Source organism: Rattus rattus, chromosome 8 (assembly GCF_011064425.1).
Source record: "Rattus rattus isolate New Zealand chromosome 8, Rrattus_CSIRO_v1, whole genome shotgun sequence".
Lineage (NCBI taxonomy): Eukaryota > Metazoa > Chordata > Mammalia > Rodentia > Muridae > Rattus > Rattus rattus.
The window spans coordinates 87,356,971-87,374,188 of record NC_046161.1 but is presented as its reverse complement, the minus strand read 5'-3'; the positions used below and the strand labels follow the sequence as shown (position 1 = coordinate 87,374,188).

The following is a 17,218-nucleotide window of genomic DNA, read 5'->3' as shown; positions in this document are numbered from 1 at the left end:
AAGTTGGAATATTTATAGCAACGAAAAGCTGCTTTAAGAAGTAATTTTACCTGCTGCCAAGTAGTTTTCCACCAAATCCCACTGTGACAGTTTCCAAGCTGCTTCAACTCTGTATGTGTTTAATTCATCTGTCCATTCAGACCTATTGAGAGAGAGAAGCATATCAACTACATGAAATCTATTTACATTTAAAGCATCATTTATATTTTTCTAGGTTTAGATATTTTACTTATTTACTGCTGTTGTATTTATATTGTATTTCACAGTATGACACAAAGTAATTACCTAAAACAACCAAAAAGATTTTAGTCTTTTGTTGCTGAAGAACATTTACCACTAATTTCTTAAAAATTAAGCCAGGCATGACAGCATAACCCTTAATCCCAGCACTCAGAGGCAGGGACAGGTGTACCTCTGAATGTGAGTCCATCAGAGATACAAAGTGAGACTGTTACAGAAATACCAACCAAACAACCGAACAAAGGACTCAGCAACCACTGGAACACAACTCTAAAGAAACCTATTCACTCATCCATCCATTGGTTCATTTAGTGTACATATGAATATGTGTCACAGGACACACATGAAAGTAATGTGAGTTCGTTTTTTCTACTCTGTGGGTCACTGAGACTGAACCCAACTCAATAAGATGTGGCACCAGACGCCTTTAGCCGGTGCATTTTGCTGGCCCTCCACTAATTATTTCTCATAGATATGTTTAAAAATGGCTGTTTGTGACAAAATGAATTTTGGCATATATTAGAAGAGAGTTAATTGCCCAATAATAACACAGTTCTTTATAAAATAATCTGTGTGCTTAGCTTAAAACAAGATCATGCACAAAAGAGAGCTAATTTAAGGCAGAGTAATGCACTTCTAAAAAAAAATCTGGGATTTTTGGTAAGGGTCATGGACAGTTAGTTGGGCCTGCATAGGCTATTCAACAGAAGGATTTAAGAAAGTTACTCACAACATATATGAAAAAAAAAATCAACTGTCTATGTTTTCTTAGTCTATTTTCAGTTATTTATGAATTTTTGATTTGCAAAATTAGTAAAAATTCTCTCTTCCTCTCCTTCCCCCTTTCTCTGCTCTCCTTCCCTGTCTATCTCTTAAAAGGTGACCTTGCTATGTTAGCAAAGCTGGTACCAAACTCTTAGGCTTGTTATCCCATCCTTTTGACTCAACCTTCAGAGGAACTGCAATACAGGTAGGTGCCACTGTCCTGGTTCCTTTAGTTGTCAATTTGACACACCTGAGGACAGGGAACCTCGAGTCAGACTGGCTTGTGGCTATATATGTGGGCATTGTCTTGATTGCTAATTGACATAGGAGTGCCCAGTGAAGTATGGGTGGTTTTATCCTTGGGCATAAGAGGTCTGTTCAGCATAAGAAAGAAAGAAAGTGTGAGACTGTAGTTAAACAAGGAGGCAAAAGTTCCTCCATGTTCTTCTCTTTATTCCTTCTTGAATTCCTTCCTTGAGTTCCAGCCTTGGCTTCCTTTGATGATGGACCATAACTTGTAAGCCAAAATAAAAACCCTCTCCTTCCCAAGTTGGTTTCCGTAAATGTTTTATCATAGCAATAGACAAACAAACTAAAATAGCCACCCACTCCCAGTTAATAGGTTATTTTCCGATAAGGACTCTACTTAAGGTGACACTAGGAGAGACAGGGATATTTTGGGTTATAAGTGCACAGAAGAAGCTAGCTTTTCAGTTTTTTAAGTATATAATTTTAGATAAGGAATCTGACTTATTGCTAATATTAGTTAAAATATATATGTGTATGTATGTATACACTTAAAATGATGATTCCTTATCTAATAACATCACATAAAGATAGATATACCCATTTTATTAAAAAACAAACAACACTGAAAAAAATGAACAAAGTAATAAGACTGGATTAGGACCAATATCCTTAAAGGCCTCCTTGGTTTTTATACACCAAAGTTGCAAAATATGACAAATAACAACATTCAGATAGGGCTAGGGTTCGGCTCAGTTGGGAGAGCACGTGCCAGCATGCACACGACCCTAGGTCATATAAACCACTGTGAAGCTGCACAGTCAGAGCCTCAGAACTTGTGAGGTAAAGACAGGACCACCTCAAGCTCAGTCATCCCTGGCTGCCCTGTGAATGAGACCAGCTAGAGATACATGAGACCTGTTGAAAAAACATCCTCTCCCCAAAGTCTAAAAACAGCAGTATACTGAAGATACTTCAATTTCTAAATATTAATATTACCCAAACCAATGTAGAGCAAGGCTAAGAGCAAAGTAATAAACACTTAAAATTTTAGAGTCCAACCAAAACAATTTTAAAAGCTTAGCATCAGATGCTAAAGTATCAAAATTTCAAGATTAAAAATATGACTATTGGGGCTCAGTGGTTAAGAGCGCTGACTGCTCTTCCAGAGGTCCTGAGTTCAATTCCCAGCAACCACATGGTGGCTCACAACCGTCTGTACTGAGATCCAATGCCCTCTTCTGGTGTATCTGAAAAAAGTGACAGTGTACTCATATACATTAAATAAATCTTTAAAAAAAGATTATTATTGGAGTATCAGAGATGTGTCACCCTAAGCTTTATATCAAAAGAACCAAATGATGAGGATTAAGATGAGATTATTAAAATAAATGAATTAATTAAATGGAATTATGTATAAGTTAAGCACAGAAAAAAAACTGTTTAAATGCAAATAGAGATTTTCCCAAAAATAATATGAGCCCTTGTTGACCATTTTGATTTACTATGATACAGTATCCTTTTATTGACAGGACCAGAGCCTTTTCACAACCCAAAGACTGAGATGTATTAGGTCCTAGACAGAAAACAAAAGGAATTAATTTTACATTGTTTAAAGAACTTAACACATCAATTTGTGCTACCACAAAGTCCCTTGTCAAACCCTATAATCCCTTAGTCACGGTGTTTTTCAACTTGCAGAAACACACCCACAGCATGTAGCAATCTCCTCACATCTGCTTAGCTTCTCCTATTGCTTCCACTGTGATAACTACAAACTAAAGTGAGTGTTTCTGTCTCAAGGTAAAATGGAGGTCCTTATTAATCACAGACTTTAACTTACAGACATTAGATAAACTGCTTTAAAGTATGAAACTACAAACACAATTTGTATTATTCTCTAATTGACTGAAATCCATTCCTTGTGGACAAAATTTGCCTGCCTAGAATAGCTGGGGTTTGGGATATATAACAAAACAGGGATTTTTTGTTTTTGTTTTTGGTTTTTTGTTTTTTTGTTTTTTTGTTTTTTTTTGCTTTTAGGGAAAACATTTTCAAGAGCAGAGATAACTTCCTCATTAATCTTTTAATTGGAAGAAATGTTCAATCTTCATCTTTGCCATGAGCAGACTTTTTGTTTTTGGTTGGAGGGATGGTACATTTACTACTGATTTTGTAATTATGGATCTTTTAGATAAAGTCAATTTTATAGTAGTATTTCAGAAATTTTCCAGCATAAACAACTGGTGTTAATACTATCGTCAGGACTCTGATGAGTTTTGAAGCTAGGTAACTATTCATATCAATGGCAGGTGAACTCTGAACAGTTCTTGCCTTAAAGAAACAGCTGATTTGGCTCGGCAGATGGCACACACCTTTGATCCCAAAACTCAGGAGGCAGAGGCAAGTGGATCTCTGAGTTTGAGGTTAGTTATCCTGGTCTGCAGAATAAATTTCAGGATGGCTAAGGCTACAGGGAGAAACTATGTTTTGAAAAATAAAACAAAACAAAGGAACAATCTAATTCAACAATGATTCTAGACTCTCTTAACTGGGAGATGAAAGATTAAAAAGTAGGGAAAGGGCTAGCAAGAATGCTTAATAGAGAGAGAGATTGCTATGTAAGCCTGACAGCTGAGGCTTACATAGGGTGGAGAGAAGTGACTCCACAGAACTGTCCTCTGACCTCCACATATGCATGCTTCTCCCATCAAACCCTGCCCTATAATAATTCTGGTGCTATCTCCAACATCATAAAAGTATATGATAAACAAAGCATAAAGTTTTGTTACATTAGTGAATATAAAATCATGCAATTTGTAAATCAAAAAGTTCCTATCCAGAATAATAAAAGAAAACTATTCTTTAATAAAGCATTACCTATTAGCATGCACTCCATTGACCTGGGTGATTACAGTGGACAGCTGACCAAGACCTAACATGGACTTCACGACACCATGATAATGAATGATCTAGAAATTAAAAGAAAACATTTAAGATAATTTAACTTCAAATACAACTGAGGAAATAAGAATATCTTAATTTCCTATATTCCTGCTTGTACCTCTCCTAGTTTAGCAACTATCTGGCTTGGCTATGTAGCAGCACAATGTTGTAACATACTGAAACAGAAAAAAATAATTTTGGTTGAATTTATTATATTTTTCCATATGTGTTCCAATTTTTGGTTCAGATCAAATAGAGAACACAAAAGTACTCAATATTTTTAATATTTTGCTTAAGATTATGTATCATAAGTCAACAGATATAACATTATTAATATAGATGTAGGGTTCTAATGCTATCATGGCTAATTTAATATCAACTTGATGGGATCTAGAACCACTCAGGAGACAATGCTTCTAAGGTACTTGTTCTGCTCATTTTCTTTACCTAATATAATTCAAGAACCCCTCAGCGAATAGTCCTACCCACAGTCAAGACAAGTCTACCCATTAACTGAAGCAAGCAAAATAATTCCCCACAGACATGCCTATAAGCTCATATCCAAAAAGATTCTACATTCTGTCAAGATGATAATTAACACAATTAAACATCATGTGTTTAATTAAATTGAACATGAGAAGATAGTCTGCGGGAGGCCAGACTAAGGTACATGACACCATGCCTCTCTGTGCTCTAAATAAATAAATGAAATAAAAAGAAAATGAGCAAATAAATTATAGCATTACTAAATGTACTTTTCAGTATAAGTATACTCTAATTAATTTGGGAGAGTTATTTTGTCTGTCTATCTGTATGTTTGTGTTAGTTGTGTATGGGGATACATGTGTGTTTGTCATGTGTAGACTAGAGGTCAGATTTGGGTATTGTTCTGCAAGAGCTGCATCATCCACCCTCCCCCACCCCCATTTCAGATCCTTTTCTCATGCCCTGCAGCTCTCCAAGTCTGCTAGGCTGGTTAGCTAGGGAGGCCCAAAAATCTCGGCCTCCCCAGTGCTGGTATTACAAGTGCATGGCACCATACCTGATATTTTTATGGGAGTTCTGGGAACTGAACTCAGGTCTTCATGCATGGCAATCACTTTATTGACTAAGCTATCTATATAGCCCTAATTTAAGGGATTTCTAAAGTCATAGAAGTTTGGCATTAGAAAGAATTTCCAAAACCATAAAGTACAAGTCTCTAATTTTAATGGTCTGGAAATTAAAATTTAGTGTTAAACATTTTCCAGATACATATGACACTGAGCAATACAGTTTGAAACCGAGACTGCCACCATTCTTACTTAGCAGCTTTGAAACGGTCCTTTTACCTGGTCCGGTTCTAGCTGAATAGCCCTGTCATAGCAGGCAGTGGCATCCCTCAGCAAGCCGATACTCTCATGCTCAAGAATCTGCTCCTTCAGTGATGGCTCTGCTTTTCGAATTGCACTCACTCCAGCCACTCCATCTGGTTCATGCATAGCAGCATACAATTTCTTTGTTCATCCATTAAAAAAAAAAGAGGAAAAAAACAAAACCCCAATCAAGAGGGAGAAACATAATAAAAAAACAAAACAAACAAACAAACAAACAAACAAACAAAAAAAAAAGCCAAAACCATATGGAAACAGCATTAGAAAATTTTTTACTGAAAATAAGACAAGTATTTGAGGCAGAATCACAGTAAAATTACAATTTTTGGGCATCCTGTTACCTTGACACTTTTATTCCACTTAAATACAAATTGACATTTGTAACTACTATTGATCCTAAAGACTGCAGAGAACCTCATATCCTGAAATTTTCTTTGAATACAAATGAAAATAGTTTAAAATTCAAGTGACTCATAATTTGGGAATGGGATATGGGGTACACACCTTAATTCCAGCATTTGTAAAGTAGAAGCAAGAACAGTAAGGAATAGGCTACTTACTGAGTTCAAGACCAACCTGGACCATATGAGACCCTGTCGAAGAAAGCAAGCAAACAAACAAAACCTCTATAATGAACAAACAAGTGAAAAAGAAACTATCCACAAATGACCACCAAGACCAAACCACCACCCTGGCTTATAGGAGCTATTTAGGCTTAAAGATAGTAATCTGGAAAGCAGCTACCTTCATTAACGACATTCTTCAGAGGCAGAGGAAAGATATTAGAGCTAAAAAATATGCAGAATGGAAGGGAAAGACAGATGCTGGGGTTTCTACCTGAACACACTCGCCAGCACTGGGGCTGCAGAGGATCACACTCATGGGAAGTTTCATGCGGGGCATCACCTCTGGGGCAAGGAAGTGCAGTGTCAGGGGACAACTGAACCCACCAGAGCTGTTTCTAGCACTGTGTCCTGAAGGATGTGAAACTGTAGCTGACTGTGATTATCATGCACATTTCCAATATGGCAGATGCTGAACTTTTGGTGTTCATTTCAAAAAAATCATTATCTACTCATGGTTTGAGCAGAAAAACTGAATAGCTTACAATAGCAAGAGTGTTTGCTTATTATTTTGAGAATGGCTGTAAGAGGTAAAGTATGGAACCAGGCAGAAGTGGTAGGATATGTGGATAAATGTGATAGAGAGCTAAGAAAAAGTAGTCAAGAGTAAGCCCACATCTACAGCTGGAGCATGTGGGGAGATGTCTGACCTTGATGGTCACACTTGCTGACACAACTGTGAACGAACAAATGTTGCCATAATGGGACAGCTCGGCACCAGCACTGGAATTTGGATAACCGAGCAAGCCTGAGTGTTGGGAATTGCTAGAGATCTTTATAATAAAAACTTATAAAAGTAAAATGAAGTTAAAAATAGACTAGGAAAAAATAGCACTTAAGTTCTTTGTTTGTTGCAAATAAGACAGACCCATTACAAGGACATACATGATCACTACTTTAGCTTCTTCACAGAAGTAGAAAGGAGAAATGGAGACTGGGGAATTATTTACACATACACATTTACTATAAAAAATGAGTAAGCCAGAATGACTGACGTTAGTGCATATTATTGAATGCTTAGAATATAATAAATGCTCTTTAACACATGCACATATAAACCAATAAAGAGATTTTTAGAAGTAATGACACTACTAGTATTATGATTACAGATTTTGGGTATATTATATACAAATATCATGCTGCATATGTATAACATTTTGTGTACAAGCTATGACTCAAAAAGTATTTTGGGGGGACAGGTAGGGGTTATGCACTGGTAAGAAAAAAAACAGTGAAAACAGAATTCTGGGGAAGAAAATATTCCTGAAGCCATGAAAGAAAAGCAAATGTCTCCTGGATTAAAAGACAAAAGAACAACAAAGCACTTCTAAGTGTGTTTTGAGACAGGGTTGTATAGACCCCAAGCTAGCCTCGAAGACTTTGAGCTTGTATTGGGTTTACCGCTATACACCACCAAATCTGGCTGAAATCAAGTCTTGATGAGAATATAAAGGTCTGTCAAATGATACTGCAAGTTTAGGAAATAAGGACTGAGCTTGGTAACACTGAGGCCACTGATCTTTTTAGCAAGAACAGTGCTGAGACAAATGGGTATGGTGCGATGCTGCTATAATCTCTGAATCTGGAGGTGGAGGAAAGAGGATCAGGAATTCAAGGTCATTCTTGGCCACTTTATGAGTTAAGAGGTCAGTTTGGGCAAGGTTGTTTGCATGAAACCCTGTCTTAAAAGCCCAAACAAACAAGCTAACAACAACAAGAGTTAAAAGTAAAGAGAGAAAAAGAAATCTTGGGTTTTTTTTTATTTGGTTGGTTTGGGTTTTGGAGACAAGATTTTTCTGTGTACCAGAACTGTGGTTGTCCTGGAACGCAATTTGTAAACCAGGCAGGCCTTGAACTTACAGAACTACATCTGCCTCTGCCTCCCAACTGTGGGGATTAAAAGATATCTACCACCATGCCTGGTGAGAAGTCTTATTAGAATAGGCAGAGGGAATAGGAGTCAAAGACGATACTTCAGGGTTAGAAAGAAAGTACTGTTTAAAGCTGGTTATTAAGAAGAAAAAAAAAGAAAGAAAGGAGACATGTTAGAGAATGTAAGATCAAGGGAGTTATTGAAGAATCAAGATTTAATTCAAAATTATTTAAAAATTAAGTAGACCATATCTATAGACTCCACACACTCTGAGTCAGTAAGGGAAATGAATAATACTAAAGTAAGGACGTTTTGAAGGAGTAAAACTTTAAAAATAAGAACATAGTGTGGGGCAGATGCTGACAGGGAGCCTTCCATAAGGAGCCTTTATTAAGAGATTAAGAGGATCTGCTGCAGGTTTGGCTTCTGCTTTCGAAATGAACAGGCAGGACCACGAGTTAAGACTGAAGTAGAAATGGTAAAATGAAGGGAAGGTATAAAATACTCATCTTGAAGAGAGGGAAAATGGTTTTATTAGAGAAATAGAGAACTGAAGACGCTGTTGAAGAGCTATATAATATTATAGATTTTTAAGATCAAGAACTTAAAACTGAAATCAGCTATTAAAATTCTGTCTATTTTCTCCAGCAACTTTCAGCTGTACATACACACACACACACACACACACACACACACACACACACACACACACACACACACACACAGGAAGACAGATGAGCAAGTGACACAAAGGTGGAATTTTTTTATCTCAAGAAAAACAGGGAACAAGACATGTTTGTGAATTCACTTTAACAACGAATATAGATACAAGAAGGAACAAAGACAGGAAAGGGGCTAAAATTTATCCCAAAATTATAACTTTTCTAGGTGGATTTTTTTCTTCAGCCTCCTGAATACTTAGATTGTAGGTGTAAACTATCATGCCACGCCTGGAGCATCTGCGTTCTTTGTTGATTTGTGGTATTGGAATCAACCACACGTAAGACCTCGCACATACCAGACTAGTGTTTATCCCTGAGCTGCACACTCAGCCTGGTTCCCAGTTCTGCCACACTTTACTGTCAGAGTGACAAAGTCTGCCAATTTGAATCATATTGATTCCTGTCTTAGCCTCACATACTTTCTCTTTCGTTTCTCACACAACATCATCTGATTTTATAAACCTTTGTTTCTTCAGCATTCTTACATCTCCCGATTTACTCATCCCAAGCTGAGGCTAAGCTTCTCACAAGGACAACAGTAATGCCTTGAATTATAGCCCTTTCTACTCTTCCTCCACAACTGCTACAGGCATTTAGCAAAGCATCACCATACTGGCTCAGTATACACCTTCTAGGGTTCTCTGTGATATAAGCTTCCCTTTATCATCTCTCAATGCCATTCTAAAACTGTCACTGCACTGTTGTATACAAGATGCTCCTTCCCCACTCCATGGAGATGCCTCTAATAACTATCATCATCATAATAGTTATCAGACATCATGGCCATGAACTTACTCATTTCCCTACTCTCATTTTAAGGACAAGTGCCCCTTATTCAGGACAAATGCATTAACACACTTAGGTATCTTATTAAATTCATTTCAGTCTCTTCCCACTGTCAGTAAGCCTCTTAAGTATTACAAATACTTAGTACCTAGGAGTGTCTGGAATAGTCAATAAAAAGAATAATGTCACCATAAATGACCACCAATGTTATTAACTATATTAATTTCAAACCTGTAGAAATCCAAGATGCTTTTGAATATTTTGCTTCTTTTCTGTAATAAATGACTCAAAGTGCATTACGGCTCGTGTGTATGCTTTGGAACGAAAGGAGGCTACAGCCAGAGTATCCTGAGGTATGAGGTCTAGAAAACGAGTTACACTCTGATAGTCTTCAAAATTCACACTTGATACTGGATTTGAGAAAAGAAAAAAAAAGAGTAGTTAAAGACTGATAAGTTAAAAATTTAAATGATGAATTATCTAACTTTAATTTTTTTCATTAAATAATACAAATGTATTAGTGGCTAGTATTTTGGTCTTAATGAAAAGCAAGATGTCTGCTCTGTGAACACTAGTCAACTCATTGAACCTGACTCTCATCTGTTAAACAGAAATTGTGATATTTGTTTTGCCTTCCTTAAAAATTATTGTAAGGAGTAAATGCAAAACTATAATTAATTTCAGGTTTCCATCTACGCCCAGAGCTAACCCTGTGCCACAGCTCTCTGTACCCAGATCCTGCTGGAGAGAGCTGGTCTCCCTGGAGTGCTGACACCCAGGGTCAAGCCACTGTCAGAGACAGGAAGACCAGTAAACACCAGAGATGACCAGATGGCAAGAGGCAAGTACAAAAACCTAAGCCCTAAGCAACAGAAACCAAGGGTACTTGGCATCATCAGAATCCAGCTCTCCCACCACAGCAAGTCCAGGATACTGGATATCCAAACACACCGGAAGAGCAAGATTCTGATTTAAAATCACAACTAATGATGATGTTAGAGGACTTTAAGAAGGACATAAATAACTTCCTTAAAAAATTATAGGACAACATAGGTAAACTCGTAGAAGCCCATAAAGAGGAAACACAAAAATCCCTTAAAGAATTACAGGAAAACACAAAACTATAAATGTTTAAAAAAGTGAAGATGAGATAATAGAAATACATTTTCTTTCTACTGATGACTATGAAATACTCATAAGGTACAATTATTTAGTAAGGGAAGTGCAGAATTATGGAATAGGACTTCTCTATATTTTAAAGGTTAGAAGTTGTTTTGTTTTTTGTTTTTTGTGTTTTTTTGTTTTTTTGCCTCCCCAGTGCAGAAGACTGAGTCTTGGCCCTTATCCATGCTAGGCAAAGTTCTATGAGCTATTTTTATTCCTGCCTCCAAGTGTTAGTCTTAAAAGACAGAATTTAATTGCAGAGTTAATGAAAGTAATAGCCAAGATAGTAACGTTGCTTTTAAAAGTAAGATTTTTACAAACAGAACTAGGCTATTACAACCAAATGGTTATTCGCTACTTAATCACACTCCATAGGAAACATTCCTACAAACAGGTAATTATTTGTAAACACAGAACATTTATAACCTATTGTGTTTATCAGGCTTATGCATAAAAAGCAGGAGTGGTTCATAAACTGACAATTTTATAAGTGGAAGTCTCTTTAGGAATATCAGATTGACAATTTTTAAAATTAGTCTCAAAACCTAGAAAGAAAAATGTGATAACCATGAGCATAGCTGAGAGATAAACAGCAGGAATAGGGTTGTAACCATTTGTGTACTGCAAGAACAATAAAAAAGTAGTTCAAAACCCCAAAGAATGTTCATGATTATGTGATCAATATAATTCTTGTCAACAAATGATTATAACACAGGGGCAACTCTAAGAGATTCTTTAATCTTATTAGTGAAACTATAATCCCACAAAAACAAGATTACCGAACAGTTGTTCTAATGCTGTTGTCACACAGCCATGTGCTCAGGTGCTGGGAAATAGCCCGGGGTATTGGAACCCAGGAAAATAAACAACGAAATAAAAATCTTCTTTAACACTTAAAATGTAAAGACACACAAACATGGAGACACTGGAGCAAATGAGTTAACAGTGAGGAGTGGCGCAATTTTAGTATCACTCTATCATCTACTTCCTAGCTCACAACTAACACCTATTATATATCATCTCATTAAACACTCACCAAAATCTGAGAGCCCCCACCTCATCTAAAGAAAAATTAGGTATATATCGTGTTCATGGATATAAGAGTAAGAACTTAAAACTGAAGTTTCTTGGATTTTGTTTTTACTTTTACATTAGTGGAGGCAAAAACTCTGGTATTTATGTCTCCAACACACTAGATAAGCATTCTGCCTCTAGCTCCACTCTAACCCTAGAGTGCGGTCCTATACATTAACTGTCTTTTCTCAGTGAAAAGTGTGTATTATTACCAATTTAAAAAGCATACAGGCTAGAGGGGTCACTCAGTAATAGAATGCTTGCGTACCATGTATAAGGACTTGTGTTCCATTCCAGTGGTGCAAAAACAAACTAATACATAATGCCAGACTTTTTAAAACTAATGCTTAGCTGGCATGACAGAGCACACCATTAATCCTAAGCACTTTGAGGCAGACAAAACAGATTTCTGAGTTTGAGACCAGCCTGGTCTGTATATGGAAAGCAAGCTGGACCAGTTGGGGCTACATATTGAGACAGTGTCTTATAAGCAAACAAACAAAAAAGAAAATAACTAATGCTTAAATTTAGAATTAACACATGGATGAGTTGACTGGTGGATAGCACAAGGAAATATTCACACATTTAGTTGACCTTACCTCCTTTTGGTTTGTTTTGTGCAAGTTTCTCAGCATTCAATGCCTGAAATTTGTGCCTTGCCCATTGGGTGAGATGGTCAAGCATAGAGAACACAGTCTGTGTACTCAACTGGCACAGATCAGATGCACTGTCCTGGGTACTGATGGCATGCTGATCATCATGCTTAAGTACTGCCATAATTTCTGCATAAACCTAAATAATTCAGTCATAGTTAATAGTGTATCTACAGTATATCATTCTATTAATATGAAAGACTAAACATGCTAGCAGTAATTAAGAGAAACAGCACATTGACAATAACCTTTCTTATCTATAGCTAAATCAATGAGTAAGAAAAATTGGTAAGAATAACTAAAAACTCCAGACAGATGATGGTTTAGTGGTTAAAAGTGCTTGCTGCTCTTCAGAGGATGGCAGTTCAGAAGACATATGTGAGACAGCTCATGACTGACTATAACTCCAGCTGCAGGGACTCTGATACTCATTTCTGGTCTCTCTGGGAACCTGCAAATATCATGTGACACCCACCCACACATAAAAGTTTTAAGAACAGTAATTAAAATTAATTTCAGAGTAAATAAGTAATTGAACTGATGATAATACATTTTTTTGTATTAAACATTTTTTAAGGCTAGAAGACAAGATTTGTGTTTAAGGCAGATGTCATGTACTGCAGGTTGGACTTAAATTGGCTATGTAGCTGAGGGCGACTTCTAGCTCCTGATGCTCCTGCCACTCTGCCTCTCAAGTGCTAGTCTTTATTATTTGTGTATGTGTGGGAAAGCAAGTGTGGGTGTTCCATGGTGTGCATGTGAAGGTCAGGAGACAACTTTCAAGGAAGCCTGGTTCTCTCTTTCTAATGGGAATCAGGATATTGAACTCAGGTCACCAGTCTTGTATGGCAAGCATTCTGTCCATTGAGCCATCTTGCTAGACTATCTACTCTGTAGCTTCTAATACTAATACGTTAGAGAAATTAAGTTTTACATGTTCAGAACTCATGTCAAATGTCCGGAAACCAAGTAAGTTAAACTCTCACCTCTTGCTGATCTTCTTGACTACAACCCAACAAGACATATACTAGGATATGTGGAAGGAGATAGATGGTGACTTTGAAATCATGCTTCATCATTATACTACAGCAGGTGAAGATTTTACTGGCAAGATTATCCCGGACCTATAAACTCAAATGGTTTAAGAAAGATGAGTAGTTTTACATTTTATTCTATTGATTGAATGTTAAAATGTACCTCGTAAGATAATTCATGACTGAGTAGGCACTCTCCACTGAGAGAAAGATGTACACTCAACAAGGGGAACTTCAGGTCATCCCTCTAACTGATCCCAAATGCCAGAAGTACTGAGATCCTAGCGGCAATGCAGAGCTAGCTGCTAGCGACATTAGCACGCACGACCTCTCCTGTTGCACCTCTTTTTCAATGTCTCATGTTTGTTATAGATTAACTTCCTGACTGTATCTTATTTAGCTATTATTAAGTATAGTGTGCTAACTCTATGATCTAATATTTCAACTTATTATGATTATTGAAATGTTAAACTTTAAAGGCTTTTTAAAACTTGAATATTAAATTTTGACTTAAAACAAAAGATGGTTTACTTGAAACAATCTCAAATAAAATTAGAAAATATTAAATTTTGGCAAAAATATTTGGAGTTACAAATAGTTAATAATATTCAACATTCCATACATATTTTGTGTGTTCATAAAAAGGTGAAAGAAAATGCTTTAAAATTGCCATTTAATACATTATTTTGAAATACTAACAAATATGTAAATTTAAAGCAAAAGCTGTAAATTTTAATTATCCCTTAAGCATTTTCTTAGAATGCAGAGCATATTTTTGTTAGACCAACAGAAATTTTCTATTAATCTTTTTTTTTTACACTCCAGATTTTATTCCCCTCCCGGTACACTCTCCAACTGTTCCACATCCCATACCTCTTCCTGCCCTCCCTTTATTTTTCTATGAAATTTCATTTAAAAATCTCTTTATTTTGGATACAAGTACAGATGATTTTTCTTCTTCCAAAAGTATCACTAAATGGTAAGATATCTGGTTTACATTAAAATATGAATGCATAAAAATAAAAAATATTACCTTTTAATTTGTTCAGCCTGTAAATTCTCTTAAGTGATTTTATTTTGCAATATAAAATGTAAGTATAATGAATGCTTTACAGTAAATTAATTCTATAATTTATTTGATAAGAGAATTGCCTTTTTACCTAATAACTGTACTTACTAAATTTTTAATTAAACAGTTAAAAAATTGTTATTATTGGTAAACATTTTCTATCGTATCGTTATTTTTGGAATATGTGCTATACATTCAGGTATATATTCCAGATTCTTCCAGAACTTCTGTTCAGTTAATAAATTCTGAACTACGTTCTCTTACCTTTGTTATAAGATAACCTGCCCAAGATGATGACCATTCTGCAAAGTTATTACCTAATTTACTTAAGTAAATTGGCTTCGTTACTCCAGACCAATCTGTTGACTTCTGGGAACTCTTATATCTGTAATTTTGAAAATTTATATATTGAAAATATATGTGTAGAAATATTGTAAAGGAAGCATAAGATGTTATATGCACCTCTTCATTGACAGCAGGTACTCTGATATGTTTGCTGAGTTCTGGTCAAAGACAGTACTTTTCTACTACTATCTATCTTGAGGGTGGAGCATGGCGCAGGTCATTACATCCTCCTCAGGTACACCTTAGCCTCTGAGTCTGTCTCCCTCAGATCCTCCCAACCTCCAGTCAGTCAAGCTGCTCAGTTACATTATCCTCCACTACTCCTCAGTTTGGGCATCCACTAAATCTACTTATTATCACATTAATTGGCAATTTCAGTACATGGATACATTCTTTCTGTCTTAAGTTTTATAATCGCGACTGACTTCAATGTTTGGCTGGACTGCTTCTGAAGAATTTTCCCCTTCAATAAGCCAAGGGATCCTCAAGCTATCTGTACCATGTCTACTGCCACTTTTGCCCAGTAATCTCGTCTCCTGGACTTCTGACTTCACACAGGATAAAAATAAGCCATCATGCCTCTCTTATAATCTAACCTGTAAACACAGTTGGTGTCTTTAGCTTTCCTTATTAAAATGAGAGAAATTAGTTCAATATGACTCTCCCTTGTGTCCTCAGCATTACATTTTTGTTAAACATGTTCAAACAGCTCTTATCTCACAACTACATAGCTATAGAATTTTCTGAAAGGCATAGATTCTAATTGATAATTATAACAGTTGCTCTATACTAAAGGTCTCCAGCAAAAATCAAAACAACAAAAAAAATTTACTATATTCTATATTTTAGAAAACAAGAAATCCCCAAATCTCAAATATAACACTAAAATAGGAGTAAAACTTTTGTGTGAAAACATTTTTATGTGACAAAAATGCTTAAGTGAATTTAAAGAATTCATGAGTATGAACTACAAGTCGTGTTCTGCCTAGCCACATCCTCAAGTTTTCTGCACAGATTACTTTTGTGGCAACTCTGAACTGCACTAGATTTAACTGTTCTAACATAACTCTTCCAAATAAAGGTGTAGCTTACAGCTGAGCTGCAATCCAGGTTAGAGACTGCATATAAAAAGCTCAGGGATACCCCACCCGGAAGTCCCTTTACTCTCCGTTACAAACGTGTCACACCATGGGCTAGTGTAATGGCTCAGCAGGTAAAGGTACTTGCTGCCAAGTTAGATGACTTGAGTTTGCTCCCAAAAGGGTCAACTCCCATAAGTTGTCTTCTGACTTCCATGTGTGCCATAGCATGTGCACACACACACACACACACACACTCACACACACTCACATAAAAATAAATAATGTAAAACTGTTAAATAAGAAAGTATCACATACAAATTCTCATTACTGTCCTAAGGTCACTCTTGCACTACTTAAAACTTGGCAGAAATGTGGGCTTCTATGCCTTGTGTGTGCCTATGAGTGTGTGCTCTGGTGCAAATGTATGTGTATATATGTGCAGGCCAGTGGACAACCCCGGGTGCCTTCTCAGTTGCCATCTTTCCTTCCTTCCTTCCTTCCTTCCCTTCCTTCCTTCCTTCCTTCCTTCCTTCCTTCTTTCCTTCCTTCCTTCGCCCCTCTTCCTCCTCCTCCTCTCCTTTTTTTTAAATTGAGACAGGTTCACAGCTTGCCAAATTCCATTTGGCCAGGCTGGCTGACCTAGGGGTTTCAGGTACATGTGAGAGGTTTGACTTATTACATGGGTTCAGGGATCTGAACTCCAATCTTCAAGCTTACCAGCAGGCACTTCATTGATAGAGGACCCCAACCTCAAAAATACTTTTGATGCTAAAAACTCTATGAAGGTAATATTAAATTTACAAAATTAGAAAAAATATTATAGCAATAGTTTAAATGAATTGAAAGACCTACCTAGTATTAAGATGAGGTTCTAATATTTCTCGGACGTGCTCAGGGAATCTCTTCCACAACTGGTGGCCTGGGCCATTGCTCTGCATCTCTCTACAGTCATAAATAGAAAGCAACTCCTACAAACACATATGTTACACTGTAAGTCCACAATGGACAGATAAGTGAAACTCCTACAAACACATATGTTACACTGTAAGTCCACAGTGGACAGATAAGTGAAACTCCTACAAACACACATGTTACACTGTAAGTCCACAGTGGACAGATAGTGAAACTCCTACAAACACACATGTTACACTGTAAGTCCACAGTGGACAAATAAGTGAAACTCCTACAAACACACATGTTACACTGTAAGTCCACAGTGAAAC

General features: G+C 36.6%; 1 protein-coding gene across 1 annotated transcript in view; it reads right to left on the bottom strand.

Annotated features, from left to right (window-relative positions):
* Atr (ATR serine/threonine kinase) overlaps nucleotides 1-17,218 on the bottom strand; it is an 88,208-nt gene that overhangs the window by 28,982 nt on the left and 42,008 nt on the right. The window contains exons 24-31 of the mRNA XM_032909981.1: nucleotides 16,848-16,963; nucleotides 14,833-14,953; nucleotides 13,452-13,589; nucleotides 12,412-12,604; nucleotides 9,806-9,984; nucleotides 5,529-5,693; nucleotides 4,132-4,223; nucleotides 51-142 (exon numbers count right to left, since the gene is read on the bottom strand). Coding sequence (XP_032765872.1) covers nucleotides 51-142; nucleotides 4,132-4,223; nucleotides 5,529-5,693; nucleotides 9,806-9,984; nucleotides 12,412-12,604; nucleotides 13,452-13,589; nucleotides 14,833-14,953; nucleotides 16,848-16,963 — 1,096 coding nt within the window. The remainder of the gene's footprint in view (nucleotides 1-50; nucleotides 143-4,131; nucleotides 4,224-5,528; nucleotides 5,694-9,805; nucleotides 9,985-12,411; nucleotides 12,605-13,451; nucleotides 13,590-14,832; nucleotides 14,954-16,847; nucleotides 16,964-17,218) is intronic.